General features: G+C 42.6%; 7 protein-coding genes across 7 annotated transcripts; 2 read left to right on the forward strand and 5 right to left on the reverse strand.

The window, feature by feature from the left end:
* Nucleotides 1-6: 6 nt before the first annotated feature.
* On the reverse strand, nt 7-2,310 carry BCR41DRAFT_421195 (hypothetical protein; the record flags this gene model as incomplete). The annotated part of the gene is made up of 1 exon (XM_022029993.1): nt 7-2,310. Exon 1 carries the CDS (start codon nt 2,293-2,295, stop codon nt 7-9), a length of 2,289 nt encoding a protein of 762 aa, XP_021882640.1. The 5' UTR covers nt 2,296-2,310.
* A 104-nt stretch (nt 2,311-2,414) lies between these two features.
* Nucleotides 2,415-5,147, forward strand: BCR41DRAFT_351257 (hypothetical protein; the record flags this gene model as incomplete). The annotated part of the gene is made up of 2 exons (XM_022023772.1): nt 2,415-2,781; nt 2,953-5,147. Coding segments are annotated over exons 1-2 (2,111 nt in total), but the record flags the coding sequence as incomplete, so codon positions are not given.
* A 271-nt stretch (nt 5,148-5,418) lies between these two features.
* Nucleotides 5,419-9,819, reverse strand: BCR41DRAFT_335087 (ANTH domain-domain-containing protein). The gene is made up of 10 exons (XM_022021969.1): nt 9,614-9,819; nt 9,337-9,479; nt 9,167-9,242; nt 8,945-9,083; nt 8,658-8,842; nt 7,972-8,507; nt 7,754-7,847; nt 7,233-7,624; nt 6,867-7,101; nt 5,419-6,734 (listed from the first exon to the last, which is right to left on the reverse strand). The coding sequence occupies exons 1-10, from the start codon at nt 9,726-9,728 to the stop codon at nt 5,500-5,502; spliced, it is 3,150 nt and encodes a 1,049-aa protein (XP_021882642.1). The 5' UTR covers nt 9,729-9,819; the 3' UTR covers nt 5,419-5,499.
* A 1,087-nt stretch (nt 9,820-10,906) lies between these two features.
* BCR41DRAFT_35617 (hypothetical protein) lies at nt 10,907-13,176 on the forward strand. The gene has a single exon (XM_022024601.1). The coding sequence runs from the start codon at nt 11,078-11,080 to the stop codon at nt 13,136-13,138; it is 2,061 nt and encodes a 686-aa protein (XP_021882643.1). The 5' UTR covers nt 10,907-11,077; the 3' UTR covers nt 13,139-13,176.
* Nucleotides 13,162-14,860, reverse strand: BCR41DRAFT_351262 (diacylglycerol-acyltransferase). Its single transcript, XM_022023773.1, has 4 exons — nt 14,350-14,860; nt 13,856-14,223; nt 13,605-13,759; nt 13,162-13,420 (listed from the first exon to the last, which is right to left on the reverse strand). Exons 1-4 carry the CDS (start codon nt 14,617-14,619, stop codon nt 13,215-13,217), a joined length of 999 nt encoding a protein of 332 aa, XP_021882644.1. The 5' UTR covers nt 14,620-14,860; the 3' UTR covers nt 13,162-13,214.
* Nucleotides 14,861-15,928: 1,068 nt separating this feature from the next.
* On the reverse strand, nt 15,929-16,981 carry BCR41DRAFT_351264 (arsenical resistance protein ArsH). Its single transcript, XM_022023774.1, has one exon. The coding sequence runs from the start codon at nt 16,805-16,807 to the stop codon at nt 15,971-15,973; it is 837 nt and encodes a 278-aa protein (XP_021882645.1). The 5' UTR covers nt 16,808-16,981; the 3' UTR covers nt 15,929-15,970.
* Nucleotides 16,982-19,644: 2,663 nt separating this feature from the next.
* Nucleotides 19,645-21,901, reverse strand: BCR41DRAFT_351265 (hypothetical protein). The gene has a single exon (XM_022023775.1). The coding sequence runs from the start codon at nt 21,706-21,708 to the stop codon at nt 19,714-19,716; it is 1,995 nt and encodes a 664-aa protein (XP_021882646.1). The 5' UTR covers nt 21,709-21,901; the 3' UTR covers nt 19,645-19,713.
* Between the last annotated feature and the right edge of the window lie 889 nt (nt 21,902-22,790).

The following is a 22,790-nucleotide window of genomic DNA, read 5'->3' on the forward strand; positions in this document are numbered from 1 at the left end:
ATGGCTTTATTGCGATGAATGAATCAATTGGCCCAACAGAACGTTAGCCTCTGTCCTCGGTGTAATCCATTTTACATAAATGGCGCGAAGGACAAGTGGTGGCCGCACTAACGTTTGGATAGTCTTCTGGTGATTGATCCGAGTCATTGAAATTTTGAGTGGCACATTTTTTGTGACGGTAGTTGAGGCTTTTGCTGATATTGTTATGTCTGTTGAGGGTGCTGTAGATACAATTTGAGCATGCAAGATGAAGCGTTCGCATCTTCGCCACACAGCGGTACAGATGTCTAACCAGACTTGTTCTTCTGCAAGTTCTTGTGGTGTCTGGTATTGATCAATCTTGGTAACATGTTCAATCCCCTCGTTATGGTCGCTAGATTTTACATTCCGATTGAAGCATGATGCAGCTGGCGCCTTGTATAATAACTTGCCTCTTCGAGCCAGACTCTGAAGTACTTTGTTTATGGTTTCTTGTTGGCTTTCATGGAAGCAGCTTTTACCAAAATTAGTACTTCTGGAGCTGAACATTGTGTCTAGTCCTAAATTGCGATCCACAATATTACCACTGCCTGCTCTGTCCATGGCTTCGTTAGAACCCTTGTCGACTGCCCCTGCATCGCTTCGTTTTTTGAGCCCTAACAGAGTCCACAAGATATCCTCTTGGTCGGCAGAAAGCACCAACTTAGCTTCCGCAGTGCCGTCGGTGATCGAGCATTCCATATGGGTGTGGAGGCGCCATTTGCGCGATAGACATCCAAAAATACAACTCATCCCTTTGTAATCGTTATTGCACTCGTTACAGATCGCCCGGATTATTATAGTGTGTATCCGAGTCAACCAGCAGATGTGTCTGGTAATGTCAAGGTTTGGTACCTTGATAGATTCATCATTTGAATAGGTGGAGGCATCAGTAGTCATATTGGAAAATGGTAGTGATGACCATAGGTCAGAAAGAAAAATAATACCATCATCAAAGCTGTCACTTTGAGGGCTGTAATCAGCTCTCCGTCGAACAAAAAGGTCTAAAGGGCTTATGGCTCGTGGTCGGTCCCTCTGTTGCTTGAATGTCATCAACTTTGAGACTTTTAATGTTTCGGACATCTCTGAAATAACTGGCTTTGTCTTCGGAGGTCTGCTTTGCACAGGAAGAGAGCTTTCTGGGACGTCAATACCTTTCTCATCACTAAAAAAAACAGGAGATCGTGCTCGCTTTCGCTTCCCAGGTCGCTCAGGCTCATGGTGAAGTCTTACTTGATGATGAATAGTGAATTGATCTGCTTTGTTCAATATTTTGCTGCCCTGCATTACTCCTTTGTTAATCGATCTCTTCTTCATGAGAGAAGGGGATAATGGCATTGCTCTAACCTTCGTTTTCCCTGCTATTCCAAGAAATGATACTTTGGCGCCTTCTTCCTTACTGATCTCTTCCCAAAGCATAACAGCTCTTGTAACCTCCATTACAGAACCAAGAGTAAGGAGTGCGCTCGTCGAAGATTCTCCTGAAAGAGTGTTGTTCTGATTTTGAGTGTCGACAAGGCAGTTATTCAGTAGAACAGCAACGATTTTTTGTGGCATTCTTGGGATAGAGTGGTTTTCTCCCTCATGTTTTGACTGAAATACATTAGCTCTGTCAATGGAGTAGTATCCATGCCCTGGATCTGACCGATGAGTTACGGATTCCTTTCCATCGTTCTCAGGAGAATCAATTTCTTCCTCACTGTTGCTAGCAGTAGTACCCTTGCTGATCGTCGTTGATTCATCATCCGAGAGCTGAATCATATTTATACCGCTCTTAGTCATTTTTTCTGCTATTTCCGCTTGTTGTTCATTCTCGATCCGTGAACACTCTCGAGCTGTCTCTGATATTGATTGTTCCTGCAACTGCTTTAGCCAGATGATATGGTCAGGAGTCTCTCCATTCCACATTTTTTGGAATATTTTTATGGCATCCTTGTGGAGCGAATAGGGACGAGAGTCCTGAAGCACCTCAAGCAGCTGACCCGAGGAAGATGATGCAGTAGAAGCGTAGCGCTTTTCTGATATAATAACGTCCAGTGCGTGTGTGCTCGGAAATGTGTCAAGATCGATGGCAGTACAGGGTGTGCTATTATTAGTCATTGTTGTATGTCCCATTTTGGTGGCGCTAACCATGTGTGTTATTTGACCATAGAAGCTCAATACTCGTTTCCGTTTAGCACTGTTGGCAAGTGCAGCCTTGTAATCAGAGGAATGAATCTTGTCGAAGACCCGGTCAATTGAGAGACATGATTCTGGTGAGGATGCTGTGGAATTCATTATGTGTGTATCATGTACTGATGGAACTCAATAAGGAAGAAGGCAAAAAAAAAAAAAAAAAAAAAAAAAAATTGTTTGGGACAAAAAGTGTTTGGACAAAAGGCCATTTGCTTTTGTCTAATTTCTCTTCCTCTCTTGTTGCATTCATCATTAAAGAAATGGATCAACATATATTACCACTATCGCCAAATAAAGCAGTGGCTGCAACGACAACATCTACTTCCACGTTGACTATGACCACAACTACCACAACTAATGAAGCTGCGAATTCCATGCCATGCCCAAAGATACCTGATGGTGACATGTCTCAGGGGCGGACCATGGGAACCTCCCAGCAGCCATTGACACTTTACAAGGGACAGGTGGAAGGCGAACACAGTCTTGGGAATAACGACGCTGAAGCTGAAGCTTTAAAACAAAAGTTGTTATTGCTGTCTCGAAGCCGATATGATCAACTGAGCAGGAGTATGGAGAATTTGTTAAAAGGTGCTTTGTGGATTATCAATATGAATAGTATTACATAATGTATGCAAACAGGACAGCAAGAGTCTTGTTGTGTCTCAAGGTTTCCCCGCTTTTTAATAATAATACTACTATTGTTTTAATTTTTTTATCTTTTATTGACAATGCTATCCTACTTACAACCGTCATATCTAGGGTTCAGTACTACAATGGACAGGGATGTATCTCTTCTGATTGCAGAGCTGCATAAGACAAAAACAGAACTACATGATATCCGCATTGCATATGCAGAACTTCAGTCGCGTGTTGATAGTGAGCGAGCCCAGCTGAGACTGACAGAGAATCGACAACCATGTCCATCGACAGAGGAGCAACAGCAACAGCTGATTCAAATATCTACACTCCCGGACAATATACAAAAGGATTCAGACGCTTACCTGGATCAATATCCAGTGCATCATAGAACCCTGATGGAATTGCGATGGCAAAACGCCGAGTATCTGACACAATTACAGCAGCAAAACCAAGTTTTAATCAATCTCAAAAACGAATTAGATATGGCCACCTCAGAATTAATGCGTGCGATGGATGACATTAATACTCTGAGTTCTCAGAAAAGGGAACATTTGTCGGCGATTTCGACTTTGGAACGCGAAAAAGAACAGCTGCAAGAGTCGGTCCATAACAAGACTGTCGTCAACTCGCAATTGGGGGCATTGTTAGACCACCGGCTGAATGAATTGAGAAATATTACGCACATTAATCATACTCTCAAAGCCGAGGTGGAGAAGTCTAAGTTGCTCTTGGGAAACCGACAGGAGGTACAGAGCACGGACGTGCAGGTTGGCGGCGTGGTGGATGTAGAGGTGAAAACACTTATGGAGGAAGTAGAAAAGTGGCGCCTCGAATGTATTAAATACAGCGGGTTTATCGCAAAATACTATGAAGACATCGTAATGGTGGTCGCGAGGAGGCATAATACATCATTAAACACTGGTACAGCATCAGCGAAGGATTTTCGAGATATCAAAGGGCCTACTTTAGGCTATTTCCATCCTGACAGGGCATCAAATGGCATTATTCAGTCAGTAACACATCTAGTGCCAGGGACTGCTCAAAACTCAAGCATGCATTCCTCAAATACCCCGCTGTCTAGTGCACAAAATAACGACCAACAACTGCAACAAAGGCCTGCAGCGGAGCAGATGGCATTAGAGACCTCTACTTCAGTATCAAATGTATTGGATCAAGAAAGAACGAGCATCGCGAGTCCTCCTACAATGGATAGACCTGCTTTTATTGATCCCATAGTGACAAGCGAGAGTAATCAGCCAAGCCTAACGGAAGGAAGGTTGGATCCTACGCCCCAACTGCCACGACTCTCGAATCAAAAGCACCAGGCCCTGAATCTGGCTATGACACCCTTGCAACAGCAGACAGCACAAACTCTAGATATGAGCAAACATGCGGAAGAGCAGCAAGACCACCAAAGTCATCGAGTAATAACGACAGCGGCAGCAAACAGGCCGCAAGATCCAACTTTTGACGGACTGACGAATTTTGAAACAACGCAACAGGGTCTAGGGCAGGCACGCCAACTCATATCGATGGCCAATACCGTGACATCGTCAGGTACGGCAGCCAACCAGCCGAACAATGTTTCTACTATCGCAAAACCAAGTCCAACAAGTGGACCTGAGGAAGGTGTTTACAATCAGTCAATCTCGACACAAGTTCCAGCCTCCAATGGCGCATTAATCAATTCAGCTTCAATCTCCTCCGAAGATGGCTCCCAGCCACAGAAACAATCAATATTTAAACCACCTCTCACACCAGAAATCTTCGTGTCATTCTCTTCCTCTCGGAAGAAGATACGAGCAGCGCCAAGGATTTCATCGGAGTATGGCCTACTAAATTTAGAGCATACTGCGAGCATACAACAAGGCAAAAAACGGAAGCTTATCGTAGATGGGGATGAAAGCGCAGATGAACACTACACGGCAATTAAAGTTGGGGCAATGTCTACATTCCCCTCATCACCTGCTTCAGCTGCATCTGCCACAATGCCAACAAACAGTTCTTCGCCGCAGCACGCGGAACTAAGAGTGTTGGACAGTACAGTGTCAATCAGAAATGAGACCCCAGAATCAGAAATGGCACAACCAAGGACACAAACTGAAGAGCAGTCTATTCCTAATGATGATTATTCCGCTAGCACCACACAGGATAACCATGTATTGCGAGATCAGCACGAAGGTGTTGCGCCTTTACCATCGTTTCAACCGAAACGGTGGTTGTTGTCAGCGGTTGAAATCCCGGTTGCACCTAGCAATAGGCGAAAAGAAACAAGGGTGACTGAAGAGACAGATAAAATGTATTTCTAAGAAGGATATCCTTTTGGAAATAATAATAAACACCTTTCTGCCTGCATGCATGCAAACTCTACATCTCTTTCTATATTCCTATTTTGTCATATCATTTCTAGCCAATTTAAATATCAAGCATACATGAATCTAATATCCATTGCAATCAGCTGTATTAATTACTGTAGTATAGAATAATCAATTAGTCGAAGTTATGATGTGTGAGAGTTTGTTTGTGATCGCACGATCTACTGACCAAGCATGAATTTTCTGTTTGTACACACAACTCTTAATTTAATCCCTTTTTGATTTTTATTATTCTGTTTTGATTACCAAGTTCTTTAGAATTAGTGACAAAAAAAAAAAGCATAACTTTTTTTTAGTCATCGCTTTGATGGTATGAAACCTTGCGCATCTCGCCAAGAACACGTCTCGCCAAGGTCAACTCCTTCTCTAACTTCAGAATCTCGACTTGTTGTGTCATCTCCTTAATCTTGAATTCATGTGCATTCATGTTTTGATAATCTACCTCCTGTTCCCGCTGCTTCATCTCACGCTCCATAATAGCCTTCACAGCTCTCACCAATGCTCGCGAGGCTTCTGTCACAGCCTTAGATGCACGCTCCAGGTTGTCCTGGGCTTTGGACATAAAGTTTGCCTTCACACGTGATGCTGCCACTAACTGAGCCGTTGCAGCTGCAACTTCGTTCGACGCCACCAGCAATTGTTCCATTGAATGTGTTTTGGAGATTACGCCATCTGCTGTCTCAACCAGTAGTGTGGTCGCCATAGCCACTGCTTTAGCTGCAGATATCAGGCCTTCAGTCCAGCGGTTATTCTTCTTGTAAAAGGCTGCATTCGTGGAGGTGCCTCTGCCCTGAGCCACGATTTCCTGCTGCGAGATCGTTGCACATTTAATAAGGTGTCCAATCGCCTGCATCATCGCCATCGCACTCTCCAAAATTGAGGCATTAACTTGCAGTTCAATCGTGGACAGACCATCATTCTTGGGCTTAGCCATCAATGCCTGAAGGCGGGCTGTAGCCTCCTCGATTGTTCTGGCAGCATTACCCATTTCCATCTCAACCATATCACCCAGATCCAATCTAGAGGAATCCAGTTGACTGTTCTTGGGTATCAAATTCTCAGCAGCCTTGGCCAAGCGCTCCAAGACCGCTTGCACATTCTCATTGGACCTTGTGATAGTCGTGATCGATCGCTCAGGACTCAAACCACCTAAATGAGATGACATCACGTTTGTAAAGAATTCTTGAGTTGCCTGAGCAGAGGACCTTGCCTGGCGTACAATTTCCTCCGCATCATCATCTTTCTTGGCCAGTCGTGTAATGCCCTTGGAATTGTCCATCACTTCTGCTAGCGTTTGGGAGAGCTGAAGGGCAGCTCGAATAGCTTCGATCTGGTTCACATCGTTTGTAGATGCTGTACGCAGGTATTGCATTAATGCAAGCTCAAATTCTGTGGATGCAGTTTGGGCTTTTTCAATCATAGACAGTGTGAATTCAGGTGTAGCGTGTTGGTTGCCCGGTTGTGTAGGTGTCTCAAGATTGTAGATGCTTTCCTCGACCTTACTAATGCATGTCTCCAAAATAGAATCTAAATACAGAGGAATAATAAAGAAGGGTTCATATAAGAGATTTGACAATAAAAGTCAGCTAGATATGTATAGTACCTGAATAAGTTTCTGTACTCTTTTTTTTTTTTTTTTTTTTTTTTTTTTTAGCATACCAAGAATCTGCTGCAACTTGCGCTTCTGGGCGCTTGTCATGCTGTCAATGCGGGCTTGAAGAGCAGATGCTTGTTCACCCTGCGAGTCCTTCAACGTCGCTAATTCAAGAAGAGTTTCGTCCAAGCCGCTCTCCAGAACAGCCTTCTCCTCATCATTCTCAATTTGCATGCGTTCAATCTCTGCCTTCTGATCCTCCACTTGACGAACAAGTGAATCAATTTCACGTTGTCGGCGCTAATATAAACGAATGATTCGTAATCAAAAAAAAAAAAAAAAAAAAAAAAAAAGAATCTTAGTAAAGCAAGACATGAAGTGCTTATTTTCTTCGTATCCATAGTCCGAGAATATCAGCGTTCGGAACGTACGTTGGCCAGATCCTCCAGGTCCTGCTTCTCCCGGTTAAACTTGGCCACCATAGCACCAACTTCCGAGCTCTTTGATCGTCCCAAATCTTCGACACGTCCGTTTGCCATCTCTAGATCACGCTTCAATCTCGCAATCTCATCATTCTGAGTATTCTGCCATCTCAATAATTCGTTCTTGGCACGATCACGTTCTCGGACCATATCTGCCATCTGCAAATTCTTGTCCTTGATTTCTTTCTGCATCTTCTCCATTTTGTCGACAGCTTCCTGGGCTGAGTTAGCCTTGAGTTGAACTGTCTTGAATTTCGTTAATAAATCCAGATGCTCTTGACGAAGCTGGGAGTAAAGTTTGGCAAGAGCTTCATACTTGGATTTCCAAATATTGATTTGTTCTTTAAAACAAAACATGGATATACAAAAATAAAAAGTATACATGTTAGTTAGCATTGCGATGAAAAAAAAAAAAAAAAAAAAAAAAAAAAAATACTTCAAAACAAACACACTTATTTTGTTAGACTTACCTTGAATATTTTGGATCATAGAATCCTTGGAGGCAAGTTGCTGTTGAGCATTCATATTGATCAGTTGCATCTCATTCTCTAATCCCTTAACCCTCTATGGTTTCAATAGAATACAAGAAAGACCCATGTTTACTTAGAAAAAAATTGCTACCCCAGCTTAGTCATTAAGTTTTTTTTTTTTTTTTTTTTTTTTTTTTTTTTGGCTGGTGGAGACATACTTGGTCATATTGGTTGATGAGCATTTGATCACGCTCATACTGTCCACGAAGCGCAAGAACGTCTCTCTCCAATTCTGCGAGTCTACCTTCAGCCTGACGTTGCATTTGTTCTCTTGCTAACTGTTCGCGTTGAAGACGCTCTCGCTCCATTTGTTGGCGCTGCTGTTCCTCGAAATTCTGCTGCAGACGCAAAGCCTCCATCCGTCGTTGCTGCTCTTCTAGCTCGCGCTGCTGTTGAAGTCGATTCTGTTCCAGTTCATATTCGCGTTGCTTCTTTGCAATTTCGCGCTGCTGAGCTGCCCAATCAGGATCGGGAGTTTGGGGTGGCGTTTCCTTAACAACAGGTTTACGTTGAGGAGTCATTGGGGGAGAGTCAGATCCGAGCAAATTGGGTGGGTCCTGGGGCAATCTAGGAACGCTGATCAAACTGGTCAAATACTTGAGATTGGAGCACTCATAGTAGAACTTGATCAATGCATAATGTTGTGCATTGAAGCGCTGTCTCAAAAGCACAAGTCCTTCAGGGTCGCTGGTTCCTAGTAACATATTACGAATTGGAAAAAAAAAAAAAAAAAAAAAAAAAAAAAAAAAAAGTAAATGCTATGGCTGTCATCCTTAATTTTTTTTTTTTTTTTTTTTTTTTTTTTTTTTCCAAAGTAGATATCAAGACTCCATTTTGTACGTACGCTTATGCATAGCACGCAGCATGCTGGTTGCAAATTTGTAAATAGCATAACTCTCTTCCACTAATGGAACCAGAGCAGCAATCCTGCACTCGTTGTTGGACGAAGGTCGGAAGTTGGCAAAGACAAGTTTTTGGAACTGATCAATCTGATCCTGCAAGTTCATCAGGTCCGTAATGGTTTCGTATCTAAACAATAGTCCCGGGCAATATTTGAACAGATTCATTAGATATATGAATAAAAGAGGAAAAAAGATAAAATCGTCTAAACAGCATCGCTTCCTTCCTTACCCTTCATTTGGGTCATCGATACCTCTAAGCGAGATATACTCCTTATAATCAAAGGTGCCATTGAATTCGGGGTGATTGGCGTGGTACCGCAGCTTGGAGTGCAAAAAATCGACATAATTACGAATCAAAGTACTGTAGCCTATTCAACATAAGCAAACGCCGGTGTCAAATCGACTATAGATCTACATCTTTATGACCCCTCAACGTAGCGTTGTTCCTTACCTCGTCCGTCGTACTGCGCGGTGGAGCGGGCACACTGGTCCAGCCAGTCAGCCTCTTTTTGAGCGTCTTTCAATGTCTAACCATGAGAAGTCCCATTAGATCAAAAAGAAAAGTAGCAAACAAATCTGATTGATGGCGGATTACATCCATGTTTTTCGATCTAAACATACTACAGGGTGTCCATCGCGGATAATCTTGTGAGCGGATATGAGGGCCTTGAACGTCTGCACCTCATCACCCAGCATGGGCTGGGTGCGGAAGGCATGCCACACCGAGGTTGATGAGCGATAATCCCAGGTATAGACAATACAGGCTGAAAACCAGAATTATGAGAATTAAACAAGGTTTGATGTTGAATTGCATTAAGCCAAAAATGATGGGAGGACTAGTATGAGCAAAAAAACGCAATTACGTCAACAGCAAAAAAGATATGGCGACACTAGTTACCTCGAACATGCTTTTGCTTGGGTGCAGTTTCATCAGGGTTAGTAGCCTTCTTAATATGAAGGACGAGTTCAGACTCTGCTTTCTCTCTGTCGACTGGGCGCGCAGAGAAGGACATGATGACAGAATGATGTGAACTGAGATGAGAATGCGATGGAGCTATTACTGTTGTTATTGCTTTTTTTTTTTTTTTTTTTTTTTTTTTTTTTACTCCTTCTGTAGTGATGTCGATATTGAATTGTAATTTAGGCTGATATTGAAATAAAAGAGGTGAAAGAACAAATTAGAGGAATTCAACTTCTGCTTCCCATCAGGAACAGTTACATTGCAACATGAAAATTTATTTATTTATTTATTTACCTCAGCTTCGCTATAAACAATCTGCTGTCTGTTACAACTGATGATAGAATGTAAATGAACGAGAAGAGATGGAGGTAGAGATGGAATAAAGGAATGGAGAGAAAGAAGTAGATGGAGAAGTGGGAAACAAACTTTTTTTTGCTATAAATATACATATTTATATAATAAATTCATTTGACTTGCTCTTATGATGCTCCTTTCTCTTCTCTTTCGTGTGACATCCACAGAGAGATATCCTTTTGCCTCACAATTGAACATCGAAATATGTTGTTAAACAGCCAATTGTCTATACTTTGAACAATGACTATGACAAGCTTTTTCCTATTTACAAAAGTCATGAATGATGTGGCTAGGTTACGAGCAACATCTTTGCTTCCCATAGTTTAACGGATTGAAACGGCTAGACGCCTGTCTCTTGTAGAATACTCCTCAATGCTGTGCTTGTAGATGGGAAGTTGTTTCTGAATGCAGAATCTGCTTCACTTAACCATTGACCCCTGGTCACTATCGAGCAGTGAGAATGTTGACCAGCGGGGTTTCGGAAGACTATGACGCCCTTTGTGAGTAAAGCCTTTAGACGAGTGATATCAGCGCCCCATTTCTCCTCTGCTTGAGCAGCAAGGACGTAGACTCTGTATGAGCACAAGTTTGAGGCTCGAGCATCAGCAAAGAGCCGACGGCGTTTGTTGGCATCTGACTCCTCCAGAGCTTGAGAATAGAATTGTGTCTCTGAGATGCCTGTCTGCGGATACCCTATACTTGACATGTTGCTTGCGAAAATGATTTGACAACGAAATGAAAAGACAATGGTAGCGCCTACCGTGGTAATTTGGAGAAATAGAGCAAGATAGATATATGATTATTTGCATGGAAATAAATCCTTTATTGTTAAAGCACGTGCCTCCTGGTGCCCAAATTTCCTGATTGGATACCCACTGCCTGTCAATTGTTGCTGATTGCAAAGAGCACAGCCCACTGATGTTTTGTTACAATCGTGCAAACAAAACAACTTGCCCAAACAACTCGCTCTCTTGTTTCGCCACCTCTCCGTCTGCTCACTGTCTTTCTATTTCCTCTTTTCATTCCAACAAATCCTAGCCCTATTACATGCAAACAATGATGTCATCCCGTCGAAGACGACAGAGACTTATCACTTCCACGACTTCATTCTCCACTCAAAGAGCACTTTACATTGTCGAAATTCTTGAACACATTCTCTCATTTGTCAGTCAACATGTTCTCCGTAATATCACATGCCTTGTCTGCCGCCAATGGAACGCTTTATCTCAGCGCTTTATGCTTTATGAAACTCTTTGGGCCTCCAACTTCCAGCCAGAGAGACGCCTTGATGTCATGACCAAATTTTCACACTGTCAAATCCTCACCTTGACCCCTGATGCTCCCGAGCGACGTTCACTCCCTTATACTTGGCCTAACGCCAGCCATGGTCAACGACAGATTGCCTGGCGCGAGGTCCTTAGCCATCTTCAGAATGCTTCTAAGGAGCAGCAACTAGGCATGATCAGGGTTCTAAATTTAAGGGGATACTTAGACGTCCGAGTCTTCCATAGAATTGTTGAACAGTGTCTAGCCTCGCAACTTGTGGTTTTGCAATTCGAAGCTTTCAAACCTGGTGATTACTTTTACCTGGAGAAAATACTGAAAAATTGTCCTAGACTTGAAGTATTGAAGGTAGAACCACAATCTGACAATGTGCACGAGCAAGCTATTCCAGGCGCAAGCCGTGAGGATCCAGCTTGTGTTCGAGAAGCAGTCACTGCCTTACGCGAACGACAGGTGATTGAACCATTGGAATGGACAAATAAATTGCGTCTCAAAACCCTGGTCTTGTGTAGACCCATGGTATCTCAACGTGTACTTCAGGCGATATTAGGAGCATGTCCAGATATCAAGGTACTCAAGTTGATTTCCGTGATCGAGCGTGCCTCCAATCCGTTAGGCATTAGTCCTTTCGTCGCCGGAGGTTATGACGCACATACAGCTTACCAGCTATTGCATGGTACCTCGCCATTTGATCTTGAAATCCTCATCGCGCATATTGCTCGATCTTGTCCAGCGCTACACACATTTCATTTCTCACTCGATTCACGGAAAATCTGTCCTGAGACCCTGAGACTTATCCTGAGTCGTCTTCCTATGGTCCGACACTGGAGTTTTGCTACGCGTGATCTTTTTGATCCTATTATGCTTCCCTTGGTTCACAGCAAGGCTGTTATCTTGAATCGGCTGACGACACTGGAGCTCAAAGGCACAGGGCTCTCGGACCCTGATAGATCAACCAGTGTTCTGAGTAAAACCCTGCATGAGTTCTTATGTACCGCTCCTACACTTGTGCATCTTATTGCACCAACTGTCACTTATTATACTGAATATCTTGATCTCAAGAAAGCACTTGTTGGATCCAAAGATACCCATCCAAACACGCCTCGAGCAGACGGTCGTTTTTGGGCATGCCGATCCCTTAGGACTTTACACCTTGAGGTCCGTGCTCGGTTTGAGTCTGATACACTACATCATTCACGCGTTATCTTTGGATACCTCACTCGGGTGACACCTTGCCTTGAGGACATACAGCTTCGTCGACCATATCTCTCTTTTTGGCTTGCAGGTGGCCTATGTCTACTGTCCAGACTCCATAATTTAGAAAAGCTCAAACTCTGCTGCAGATCCTACACAGGGTTTCATGAATCAGATGTGCTGGAATGGATCAGACGAGAAGGCCATCCTTGGGGTCGAGTCAGTACAAGTAAGATTGCGGTGTCATCTAGTGTAGCAGATACAGCGCGCTTAAGTTGCAGGATGGCGATGATTAGAGCAGGGCTGATATCTGCACCAATTAGCTATCATTTGCCTGCAAGCTCATCGTCGTTGTCGATATCAACTCTCACATCTTCGATGATGGTGGCATCAGAACTCCAGATGAAGGACTTTGCGAATCTGGGGGATATGAGGGATATTGACGAGCTACAAATAGAGCGAATGCTGCAATACCAGCGTGGGCAACCGTGCTGGCCTAAACTTGAGAGTTTCACGGTCGTGCACGATGGTTGGACTAACACAGATGTGACAACGGGTATCAAGAAGCTACGTCCTGATATCCAATTCCGGATTGAGACCCAAACTTACCATCCGAACGAATACAGCTAAAGAATGAAAAAAAAAAAAAAAGTGCATGAAAAAAGATTATGGATGATGTTTATTACTATTATGATGATGATGGTGATTATGAGATGATTCTGAGCTCCTGTTTACGTCCAGCAGCATATCTATCCTTGTAACGGTCCCAAATGGATAAAACCTCATCGATGTACTTTTTCTGAAGTTCTTGCAACTGTTCTGTCGATGGACTACCTTCAACTTTTTGTACATGAATGGGTTTCCCAACCACGATATACACTGGTTTCCGGCGAGGCAATATCCCGACTGCATCTATAGAATATACAAATGAGAATGAGGAAAAAAAGGAGGGGCAAAAGAGGTGAGTGTTTGAGAGGCAAAAGTGTAGAGAGGATGAAAAATAAAATAAAGTTATCGGCTGAAATGATCACTTTGACAAGATAAATGTGCATTAAAAAGATTAAACTCAGACGAACGCTGACAATTTTTTTCTCACATTGAAAAATGCCTCTTCCATTGAACATGGGTAATGTAAATCCGCATAAGCGTTTAACAAGCTGCTGCACTTGATATGTCTTGCTGTCGTCCTTGGCACTGAAGACCTCGTAGAGATCGTTTTCTCCAAAGGCTACTGTCGGTACCAAACTAGCACTGTTTAAAAAGAAAACGACAAACATTCATTTTAATGCATTTGCATATGAATGCTCAAACGCTTTTTTTTTTTTTTTTTTTTTTTTTTTTTTTTACCCATTCACGAGGGCCAGTTTGATAAAGCCCAGACGTTTCTTGAGTGTCAAGTCGAGTGTGCCTGGCTTACATGCCAAGCTTTCTTGGGCTCCTCCAATCACAATGGCAATGGAGTTACCTGGGCCTGAGTTTAGCACATGCTCGCATGATGCCTTCGATACGCTTGCACAGCCATGCGCCATAAGGTAATCACGATAGAATGGAATCTGAAAATTAACTTGAAGGGTTAACAGTCGTGGATGAATCCCCGGAAATCGCTTTGAAAAGTTCAATCCATCCGTTCCAAATGTGCAAAATGCGCCCATAGAAAGAATACCATGTGGATGATATCCAAAGATATAGTTCTTGGAGGGGTCCAATTCCCCTTCCTTTCAATCCAGCAAATAGTGTATGTGTAGATTATACAAGTAACAAGTAACAATAACAACAATAAGCACCAAAGCATTATCAGTTCATTCTTTGTTTGTGATGAAATTTTTCGCAACAGAACCTACTTTGATAAGTGTCATGGGAAAGTACTGAGCGAAATGGATCCAGATCCGCCTTTTACACCACCATTCGATTCTACGTCCCCCTCTTTCGGGAGCTCTGTCCAGCATGAGGACCCATAGGAGGTAGATGATGATTAATGGCCACAGATATTTGATTGTACAGAGGTAAAAGAACAGTAATGACGAGAAAACGACGGCTGAAAACCAAAACAGGACCGCCGCTGTCTGTACTCGGCGTTTGACCGGCATTCTTAATGGAGCAAAAAAGGTCATCGTTAAAGGAAGGGGGATTTCAGGGCAACTGGAAGACTAGTTTAACTGTCCTATATGTCGTTTGTTTAATTAAATGTTTCAAAAAATTTAATTAAGGTACAAAAATTTTAAACAGGCAGGAAAGCGCTTGGTTGATGGAATGTGTAAAGAATGAATCGTGCGAATGAAAAGACTGAATGTAAAAACCGAAAAAAAAAGGTCAACAAGGCTTGTCAAGCAATAAGGGCGGTGATAATGAGAGAGAAAAAGAAAGAGAGAAAATGAAAAAAAAAAAAAAAAAAAAATGGTCATTAAGCTATTTACTTATGGAAGAGCATGATAGTACACTTAATGAATAATGAATAATGAACAAGTCTAGATGGGCGAGTATTCTTTGCAAATGATTATCGATACGCACATGTACAAATAGAATTTGATCGGGAATTGAAAGCCAAATGCTTAAACGGCGTTGAACTGCAGCCGTGTTGAAGGGAGATGGTCGTGCGCTAAGAATGTAAGTAGAACCTTAAAAGCAGACAGACATGGGCTCAAATAGGAACGTGCACTTGACAGAGTGTCTTCTGTGAAAAAAAGGACATGCTGGGCCACGAGACGACTTGTCGCTGCGCTATGCTGTCCCATGCGCGTAGATAAATAATAAACATCTTGATATTTCAACCCATGGCTCATTTTACTTGCTTACTTGTGCATTTGATCAAGTACTGCAGCATCCAACACTACGTGTATTCTCCATGTCCGTGCTTCTTAATCTGATCCAAAGACGCGACTCTGAAAAAAATGTTTTTTTTTTTTTTTTTTTTTTTTTTTTCCTCAGTTGAATATACTCCGTATACATACAAAACTCAATGGTCTATTTATGCTGTAGAAACCATGCCGAGCAATTTCTTTTGAGTTCTTCAGTTTGGTTCACAATACCATGTCTGATATCACATTTGTTTGCTCCATATCCCATAAGACAATGCCCAATTCTGATGTCAGAGGTATCTCTCAAGAGATTGATTCCGCCATGGAAGTTCATGATGTTATTCGAGAAGAGTATTGATCTACCGGATATCAAGCCCCTTTGATTTACACCCGAGCTGGCGATGACTTGTCATGCAATCGTGACCATGGGTTGTGGTGAAATCTGCTCTTTTCTCTGAACTTCTGATATTGGACTGGTCTATTCCTTATCCAAAGGACAAACCAATCAAAGGGGTTAGGAAGCTCGGGCGCGAAATCGAGCTCAAGATTAAAGTACTCATAATAGAGAACCACACAAATAAAAATAAAAATGAAGATGAAAAGTATTATTTTTATTACAAGTTAGACTCGGAGTAAGCATTATAAATCAAAAGTGTATCGGATTGCTTCACTCTTTATCATCTACTCTTTCGTCTTTTGTTGTTTGTTCAATTGATGCAGCTTCTGCTACCGCCGCCACTGCAATCGTTGCATTCTGTTCTTTAGCAATGATTTGAAGCTTCTCAGCCTGAGATAGCAGTCTTCCTTGGTTCTTCATCTTTTCTTCTCGCTCACTATGCCGATCCGTCAGGAACTCGGTATGGGGTCGAAGGATCACCGTGAACTTGAACAACTCCTCTGCAACATCCACAACTCTCTGACGGAAATCACTTGGTTTCATCCGATCGTCTTCATCAAACTCGGTCCAAGCCTTGGGTACAGATGACTGATTTGGGATAGTGAACATGCGCATCCATCGCCCCAAGATCCTTAACGTATTGACGGCATTGAAACTCTGCGATCCTCCATTAACTTGTGCAATCGCTAACGTTCGTCCCTGAGTTGGTCGAACGGATCCCAAGGCTAGTGGGATCCAATCGATCTGGTTCTTAAATACTCCAGTGATTTGACCATGCTGCTCTGGTGAGACCCAGACATGTGCATGAGACCATTGACTCAGCTCTCGAAGCTCTTGAACCTTAGGGTGGTTCTCTGAGACGCCGTCCTTGACGGGTAATCCTGTTGGATCAAAGACCCGAACATCAGCGCCTAATCGATCCAAGATCCTCGCAAACTCGTACGCTAATAGCCTAGAGAAGGATCGCTCCCGAAGAGAGCCATAAAGGACAAGAACATTGATCGGAGCGTACTGCTTGCCGAATGTTTGCAATTCTGTCAGGTTCAACTTGGATACCCAGTCGTTGGACATGTTTTTGAGGATTTGATAGGGCTTGTAGCGCTGCATTTTGAGGGGAGAGAGATTTTGTCGATGAATATTGAATAGAAATGAACGACTTTCTACTCTTTTCAGGGTACGTGAATTATAAAAGGAGGATTCAAAGAGGAAAAGATAGAGAAAGTGATAAGTGATAAAAGGGAGGTAATAAAGTAGAGAAGGTGGGAGAAGAAGGAAGGGGAGGAAGATCAGGATGAACAAAAAAAAAAAAAAAAAAAACTTTTTATATCTCCGTTGCAATGAGAACCTTCTCGTTGCCACGGATGAAACTGACTTTTGAAATATGACTTCTCCCTATTTGGTGCAACAAAAGAAGAAAGGAAAAAAAAAAAAAAAAAAAAAAAAACAGGAATGAAGACCTCTCGGGTTAAGGATCAATTGAAAGACAAAGATAACAGTGGTTAAATTATATCAATTCACAAGCTAGGAGAGAAAAAAAAAAAAAAAAAAAAAAACAACGCGCAACATATCCATTATGATCAATGCAATGGTATGTTTGTAGTTTGTTGTTGAGTACCCTTGTGCACAGCGACAGTGGATGACTTGTGTCACCAAGTATCTCTTGTCGATCTGCTAAAAGACCTCACGCGTCTATCATAAATTCACATACACATGCACGCAAGCGTCTTTCTTTTGGATTCATACTACACATCTCATTGCCCTCCTTAACCCACAATTAATATTATAGAGTATTATATTTATAATAAAGGAAAAGTGTTGGTACAAATGTGATTTGTACCATTTCCAAATAATTTGCATCAAGTCAATGCGAGCAGCACATCAGCCAAAGCATAGCACTCATCACGTCCACAACTTTTTGAGAAATAATAAAAATAAAAGATAAATTACAATAGTATCTTAAAAGATTTGATTGCCCTTGAAGAGTTAACAGCTACCAGAATAGGGTATCCGTCTGCAAATACAGGCCCACGAAGTCCTGTATTTCTCCCAAGTAAAAAATCGGGCAAAATCTTCAAGAAAAAAAAAAAGAAAAAAAATCCAATGTTTCCATACACTCCCTTGATGCTCTGAATCATGAGTAGAATCTAGGCCAAAGAAACAAAGAAAAAAAAAATGGGGGCATAAAAAAATAAATTGCCCACTACTCTATCCGAAAGCGTAAAAAAAAAAAAAAAAAAAAAAAATGCTTCCTAATCTCCGCACCCGCAGGAGATCGGGCACCCATTTTTACAGGGAACCACGTTTGCCCCGAATGGCCCGTATAATATAAGGCGGAACAGGACGGTCCAGCAAGTAAAAGTAAAGGGTGTCGGATAGAGATCAGCACATGGATTTAGGGTTTAATCGGAAAGGATGATAGTCAGAGCAGAGAGAGTAATAGTAACGAAACATTAGATGTATCAATCATTATAAAAAAATAAACTGCAGTCAAGTAAAATGGCACTAATAATCAAGGAGCATGAGATGAATCGAAGAATTGCTCCTCTTCTTTTAAAAAACAAAAGCAAAATAAAGATAGAATAAAATAAAATAAAAAGATTGTGGTCGTGATATCGAATAGAGTGTGCCTCGACAAGATGAACCGCTGCTTGTTATTTGACTGATGGACCAAAAGATGGTAAGATGGTTGATGTGTTGTTGACAAAACGCGCATCAAAACAAAACGCTTCATGTCACATGGATTGAGGCTTGGTAAATACAGCGATCTGTAAGTTAGTCCGGAAATTCGAAACGTGTCAGTACCCAAATACTTGTGTCCAGCGTCGTGCGCCCTTTGCAGAGGGACTGGCGACCCTTCTATGGGCCTGCGCTTCGCGGGTCTCTCTTAACCCTCAATCTGAGCAAGACCGATTCTTGCGATGTGTTCCACTTCAACTGCGCCGCTGTCAAAGATATTTAGAGCGTGGGTTCACTGTCTCCAAAAAGTCATGGCAGAGAGGTCAGGCACAGAGGACACTAGTGTAAAATTCGACCAAAGTGTTTCAAATGGCAGTATTGTTTTGTTGGCAGAGGCTCTGTGGTTTTCCTTGTAAAAAAAAAAGGTCTTATCTGTGTGACAAGGTGTCTCGTTATGGCGAGGCGCTTACCAAGAGCACCTTTACTGCTTTCAAAGACTCTGGCCTGAGACCCTCTGCGTACACAGAATTATCTATGTAAATCGGAGATTTGACGTGCTGTAACGGCCAGATGAGATCGCATGACAAGCCCAAAATCTGCGACGATCTGCTGTAATTCTGAATCGTGCACTTTGTTAAAGTGTACTGCCAAGAATTCGTCCAAGAGTCGCATAGCGTGGGCCCGATGTTTCTGTAATTGAGATAACCACTTCACTGAGGCCGAGGCAACTCAAGAGAGGGTACTTTGTATTGTTGATCTGGGCTCTTAGGATGAAGAACATGTTCGGTGAGGATGTTATCGTCGTCAGAGTTGGCTGGAGGGCGTGGTAACTGAGAACCGGCAAGCGAAGGTATAACAGTTTTGAGGGCATCAGAGAGAACAAGTGTTTTGGCCTGTGGACGATCGATGTACAGTGGTAGTGGTCACAGGTATGGAGCTTAGGAGCGAGCAGGCAGGCGGGAAAGGAGGAAGGCAATGCTTCCTTTTTATATCATGGATTGATACTTTTTTCAAAAAAGTGCAAGCAAGGGCACAGATTGGGTAGGATGGGTTGTTCAGTGGTTGAAAGACTATGACAATAACGGATATACTACAAACCCATCATAAAATCACCTCTTCATTAATGTGGAAAAGGGACCTTGTGAATCTCAGTAGAGCTGATATCTGATACATGTCACATTTAAATGTAATATTCAATGTCCTCAAAGTCTTACAATTAGTTTTCAATCATTTATTTCGACCTGCAATACACACGCCGAAAAAAGGTTGCCCATGACTGCTGAATTTAAAGCCTATTTATTTATTATGGCAAATTTTGTCCATTTTACGGACGGAGGCTACACGTCAAAGTTCTCATAAATGTTGCCAAATTTACAAAATTTGGCATAGGCATCTGTGCCGTAACCGTGCATCGTAAAAACCTTAAGATCTCCACCCCAGTACTCAGCATAGACACGACTCATGGGAAGTCCAATACCTAAATGCATAGACTGATCCTTATACTGACGGCTTTCGCGATTCAAGTGACCTGGTTTCGACGGAGCTACAAGTTCTTGAGTGGAATCAATCACAGTTTGACAGCGCTGCGAAGACGCGTTTGAGAATGATGAGTATGAAGCTGATTTGGTACCGGTACGAGGAGGCGCATGACGATCCAAACGCAATGTCGTCGATTCCGTAGATTTGCTACTACCTGTCGGTGGTGGTGGTAGTTTTATTCCTTCACCATCATCCTCCACTTCATCTTCAACTCTATTTGATTCATTATAACTCCTGGAGGGCGACACCATCTGTTCCTGGACTGTGGCAGCCATCTTTGATACCTTCTCGAAATTAGCAAATCGGGCAGGGCTTTGTGAGTAAGACCAAAGATGCCGCTCCATTTCTGGATCAATTCCGCCACCCTTGTCTGAGATCCTGAAGACAATGTCCTGAGCTCCTTCACACACTGTAATCTGGATAGGAGGTAATTCGCCCGTGCGGTGTTCTCGGGCCCCTTTCTGCATGACAAAACGCATCGAATTCTTGAGAAGTTCATATAGAATATACTCAATATGATCTGGGATGTAAGAAAACTCCGCATCGATATTGCCGTCTAATAAGACCTTGGGTGGCTCAATAGTTCCACCGCATGCCTGACGACATGTCTCCGCTGCCAAAAGGGCTGTTCTTTCGACAATATCTCGGGGTCGGCAGTGAGTATAGATGATGCCGATGTATCCACAATCTGCCATCATGTGGTTGGGGGAATTGAAGTTAGCAGTCAGGGAGATATGTTGCTCTGCCAGCACTCGTCTTGAGATCCTGGACCTGAGCATTTTGTTCATAAACTTGTCAATCTGATCTGGAGGAATGTGCTTTGAGGACTCCATGATTCCCAACGCCAACTGTGGAATGACTACCAAGTGATCGTTCAAGAGACCCTTGACCAACTCACAAAAGGTATCGTTCTGTTCCAAAGTCTTGATCTCAGGAACCTTGCTCAACTTTTCAAAGGCCTGCCAATAGAGATCATAGACTAGTTCGATATGTGGATTAGTTCCTACAATGAAGGGTAGATTTTGGAAATCACGAATCCTATGGGCAAGACGTATAGGTAGCTCTGTTCGGACATAGTTGGCGGATTTGAGAAGCTTATCCTCTTGCATGTTACGGCCAAAAAAGACAAGTTGCCGGAGGGTGATTGGACTGACTGCCTGGTTGACATAGGGGTCCAGAATACGGTTCTGATAAAAGTGCTGAGGGCTATATCGGCGTTTTGATTGACGTGCTGATGCAGGCTGTCGGACAATGGAGGCAGGGTTATTCATCCGGAAAAGCGGAGAGGATTCTGGGGAAGTTGCCGCCGTCGATGCGGAGGGGGTAGAGGGAAACGCAGAGGCGGAGATATGAATTGGATGTGATTGATGCTGCTGTTGAAGGCCACTGGAGAGAGTAGATGGAGGAGGTGGTTGCGTATGTATAGCTGTTGCGAGCTGACTGTATTGTTTGCACGTAGTTGCGGTGGTATGTGTCAACGCTGAAGGTTTAGTTAATGCAACTGTATGTTTTTGTCTGATAACCATCCGACACCTCCCGAGCATAATGTTTAGACTGTTAGCGTTTGTTGTTGAGGTGGCTACTGCGGTTGAATCAGATATCCGTGATATTACGTCAAAAAGACTGCCAGTGTTTGGACGAGCAGTAACAGTGCTTCTTGAAGTGACCAAGGCAGAAGAAGAAAATGACGAGGATTGAACACATGCACATGGAAGGATATCTGAAGTAGACTGCAATCCAGTGGCTGTGCATCGCCCTAACGTGGACTGCAGGGTCTTTGGAAGCCTTGACATGGTTAATAACCTGGTACTGTTACTCTTGACAAAATTGTTTGCTCGATTGTCTGTTTGCTTGCTTGTTTTCTTGCTTGTTTGCTTTGTAGATTAACTGAGAATAGTTAAAAGGACAAATGAGATTAAAACAGAATGAGAGATGATGATTAGGGTAGAATGGATGGATTTAAAAATAAAAAAAATAAAAAAAAAAAAAATAAAAAAAAAAAAAAAAAGAGAGGGAGAGAAGAGGAAGAGGAAGAGGAAGAGGAAGAGGAAGAGGAAGAGGAAGAGGAAGAGGAACAGGGGAGAGAAAAAAGCTTTTGGTGGATTGACTTGGAGGCAAAAGAAGGACAAGGAGAGAGTGTTTTGGCGTGTAAGAGATAACGGATCGGTGTAGACAAAGGGGTCTCCTCTCCTTTTTCTTGCAGACATGTAATAAATTTACAAGTGTCATATGAAAATAAAAGCTTTTTTTTAAAATGGGTGACTCAATTGAGTCGAGATTGCACATTGGTGCACAGTTTGTCTGACAGATATGCCATGCCTATATTTCATTCAGAGTAGCTTTGCACAACATTCATCCGTAGTCAATACCACTCATCCCATGAGTACATTCCAAGCACCGTTCTCATGCACACTGTATCACCATTCCATCCGTCCATCGGCATTACTGAAAACGGCACAATCGCTCTACATCTCCAATCCCAATCATACACAGGGGTGTAACAGAGTGAAAAATGAAAGTCGTGAAGAGCACTGACCATTTTGGACTCACTCCGGAAGGAACATTTATAAAAAGAGGAAGTCGGATGCAGCTGCAACGGAAGTTCACCGACAGTTAAAAGAGAATGTTTGGTAGTACTCAACACCAGGATGTAAACTGCGTTCTCATCTCTCATTCGTCCAAAAGAAAAAAAAAAAATCCCCCTCTCTGAACTTGCCACATAGAAAAAGAGGCAACCCTTTTGTTCACAAAGACTCCATACTCTGTAGTCAAAAGGGAAAGCCTGTTCTGTCATCTAATCGCGTGGTCATTCATCCTCAAATTAAACCAAGCTGCAGTCACCATGTCTACCTCATTCATGCATCCGGGGGCCTCT

Source organism: Lobosporangium transversale (genome assembly GCF_002105155.1).
Source record: "Lobosporangium transversale strain NRRL 3116 chromosome Unknown BCR41scaffold_13, whole genome shotgun sequence".
Taxonomy (NCBI): Eukaryota; Fungi; Mortierellomycota; class Mortierellomycetes; order Mortierellales; family Mortierellaceae; genus Lobosporangium; species Lobosporangium transversale.

What these genes read in the sequence shown, in the direction of transcription:
- BCR41DRAFT_335087 (XM_022021969.1), bottom strand. Translation starts at nt 9,728, where the DNA reads ATGTCCTTCTCTGCGCGCCCAGTCGACAGAGAGAAAGCAGAGTCTGAA. An exon ending in CGCGCAGTACGACGGACGAG is followed by an intron (nt 9,084 to 9,166) that starts GTAAGGAACAAC and finishes TATGTTGAATAG; the next exon opens with GCTACAGTACTTTGATTCGT. An exon ending in GCTGCGTGCTATGCATAAGC is followed by an intron (nt 8,508 to 8,657) that starts GTACGTACAAAA and finishes ATATGTTACTAG; the next exon opens with GAACCAGCGACCCTGAAGGA.
- BCR41DRAFT_35617 (XM_022024601.1), top strand. Translation starts at nt 11,078, where the DNA reads ATGCAAACAATGATGTCATCCCGTCGAAGACGACAGAGACTTATCACT.
- BCR41DRAFT_351262 (XM_022023773.1), bottom strand. Translation starts at nt 14,619, where the DNA reads ATGACCTTTTTTGCTCCATTAAGAATGCCGGTCAAACGCCGAGTACAG. An exon ending in TTCCCATGACACTTATCAAA is followed by an intron (nt 14,224 to 14,349) that starts GTAGGTTCTGTT and finishes CTGGATTGAAAG; the next exon opens with GAAGGGGAATTGGACCCCTC. An exon ending in AAACTGGCCCTCGTGAATGG is followed by an intron (nt 13,760 to 13,855) that starts GTAAAAAAAAAA and finishes CTTTTTAAACAG; the next exon opens with TGCTAGTTTGGTACCGACAG.
- BCR41DRAFT_351264 (XM_022023774.1), bottom strand. Translation starts at nt 16,807, where the DNA reads ATGCAGCGCTACAAGCCCTATCAAATCCTCAAAAACATGTCCAACGAC.
- BCR41DRAFT_351265 (XM_022023775.1), bottom strand. Translation starts at nt 21,708, where the DNA reads ATGTCAAGGCTTCCAAAGACCCTGCAGTCCACGTTAGGGCGATGCACA.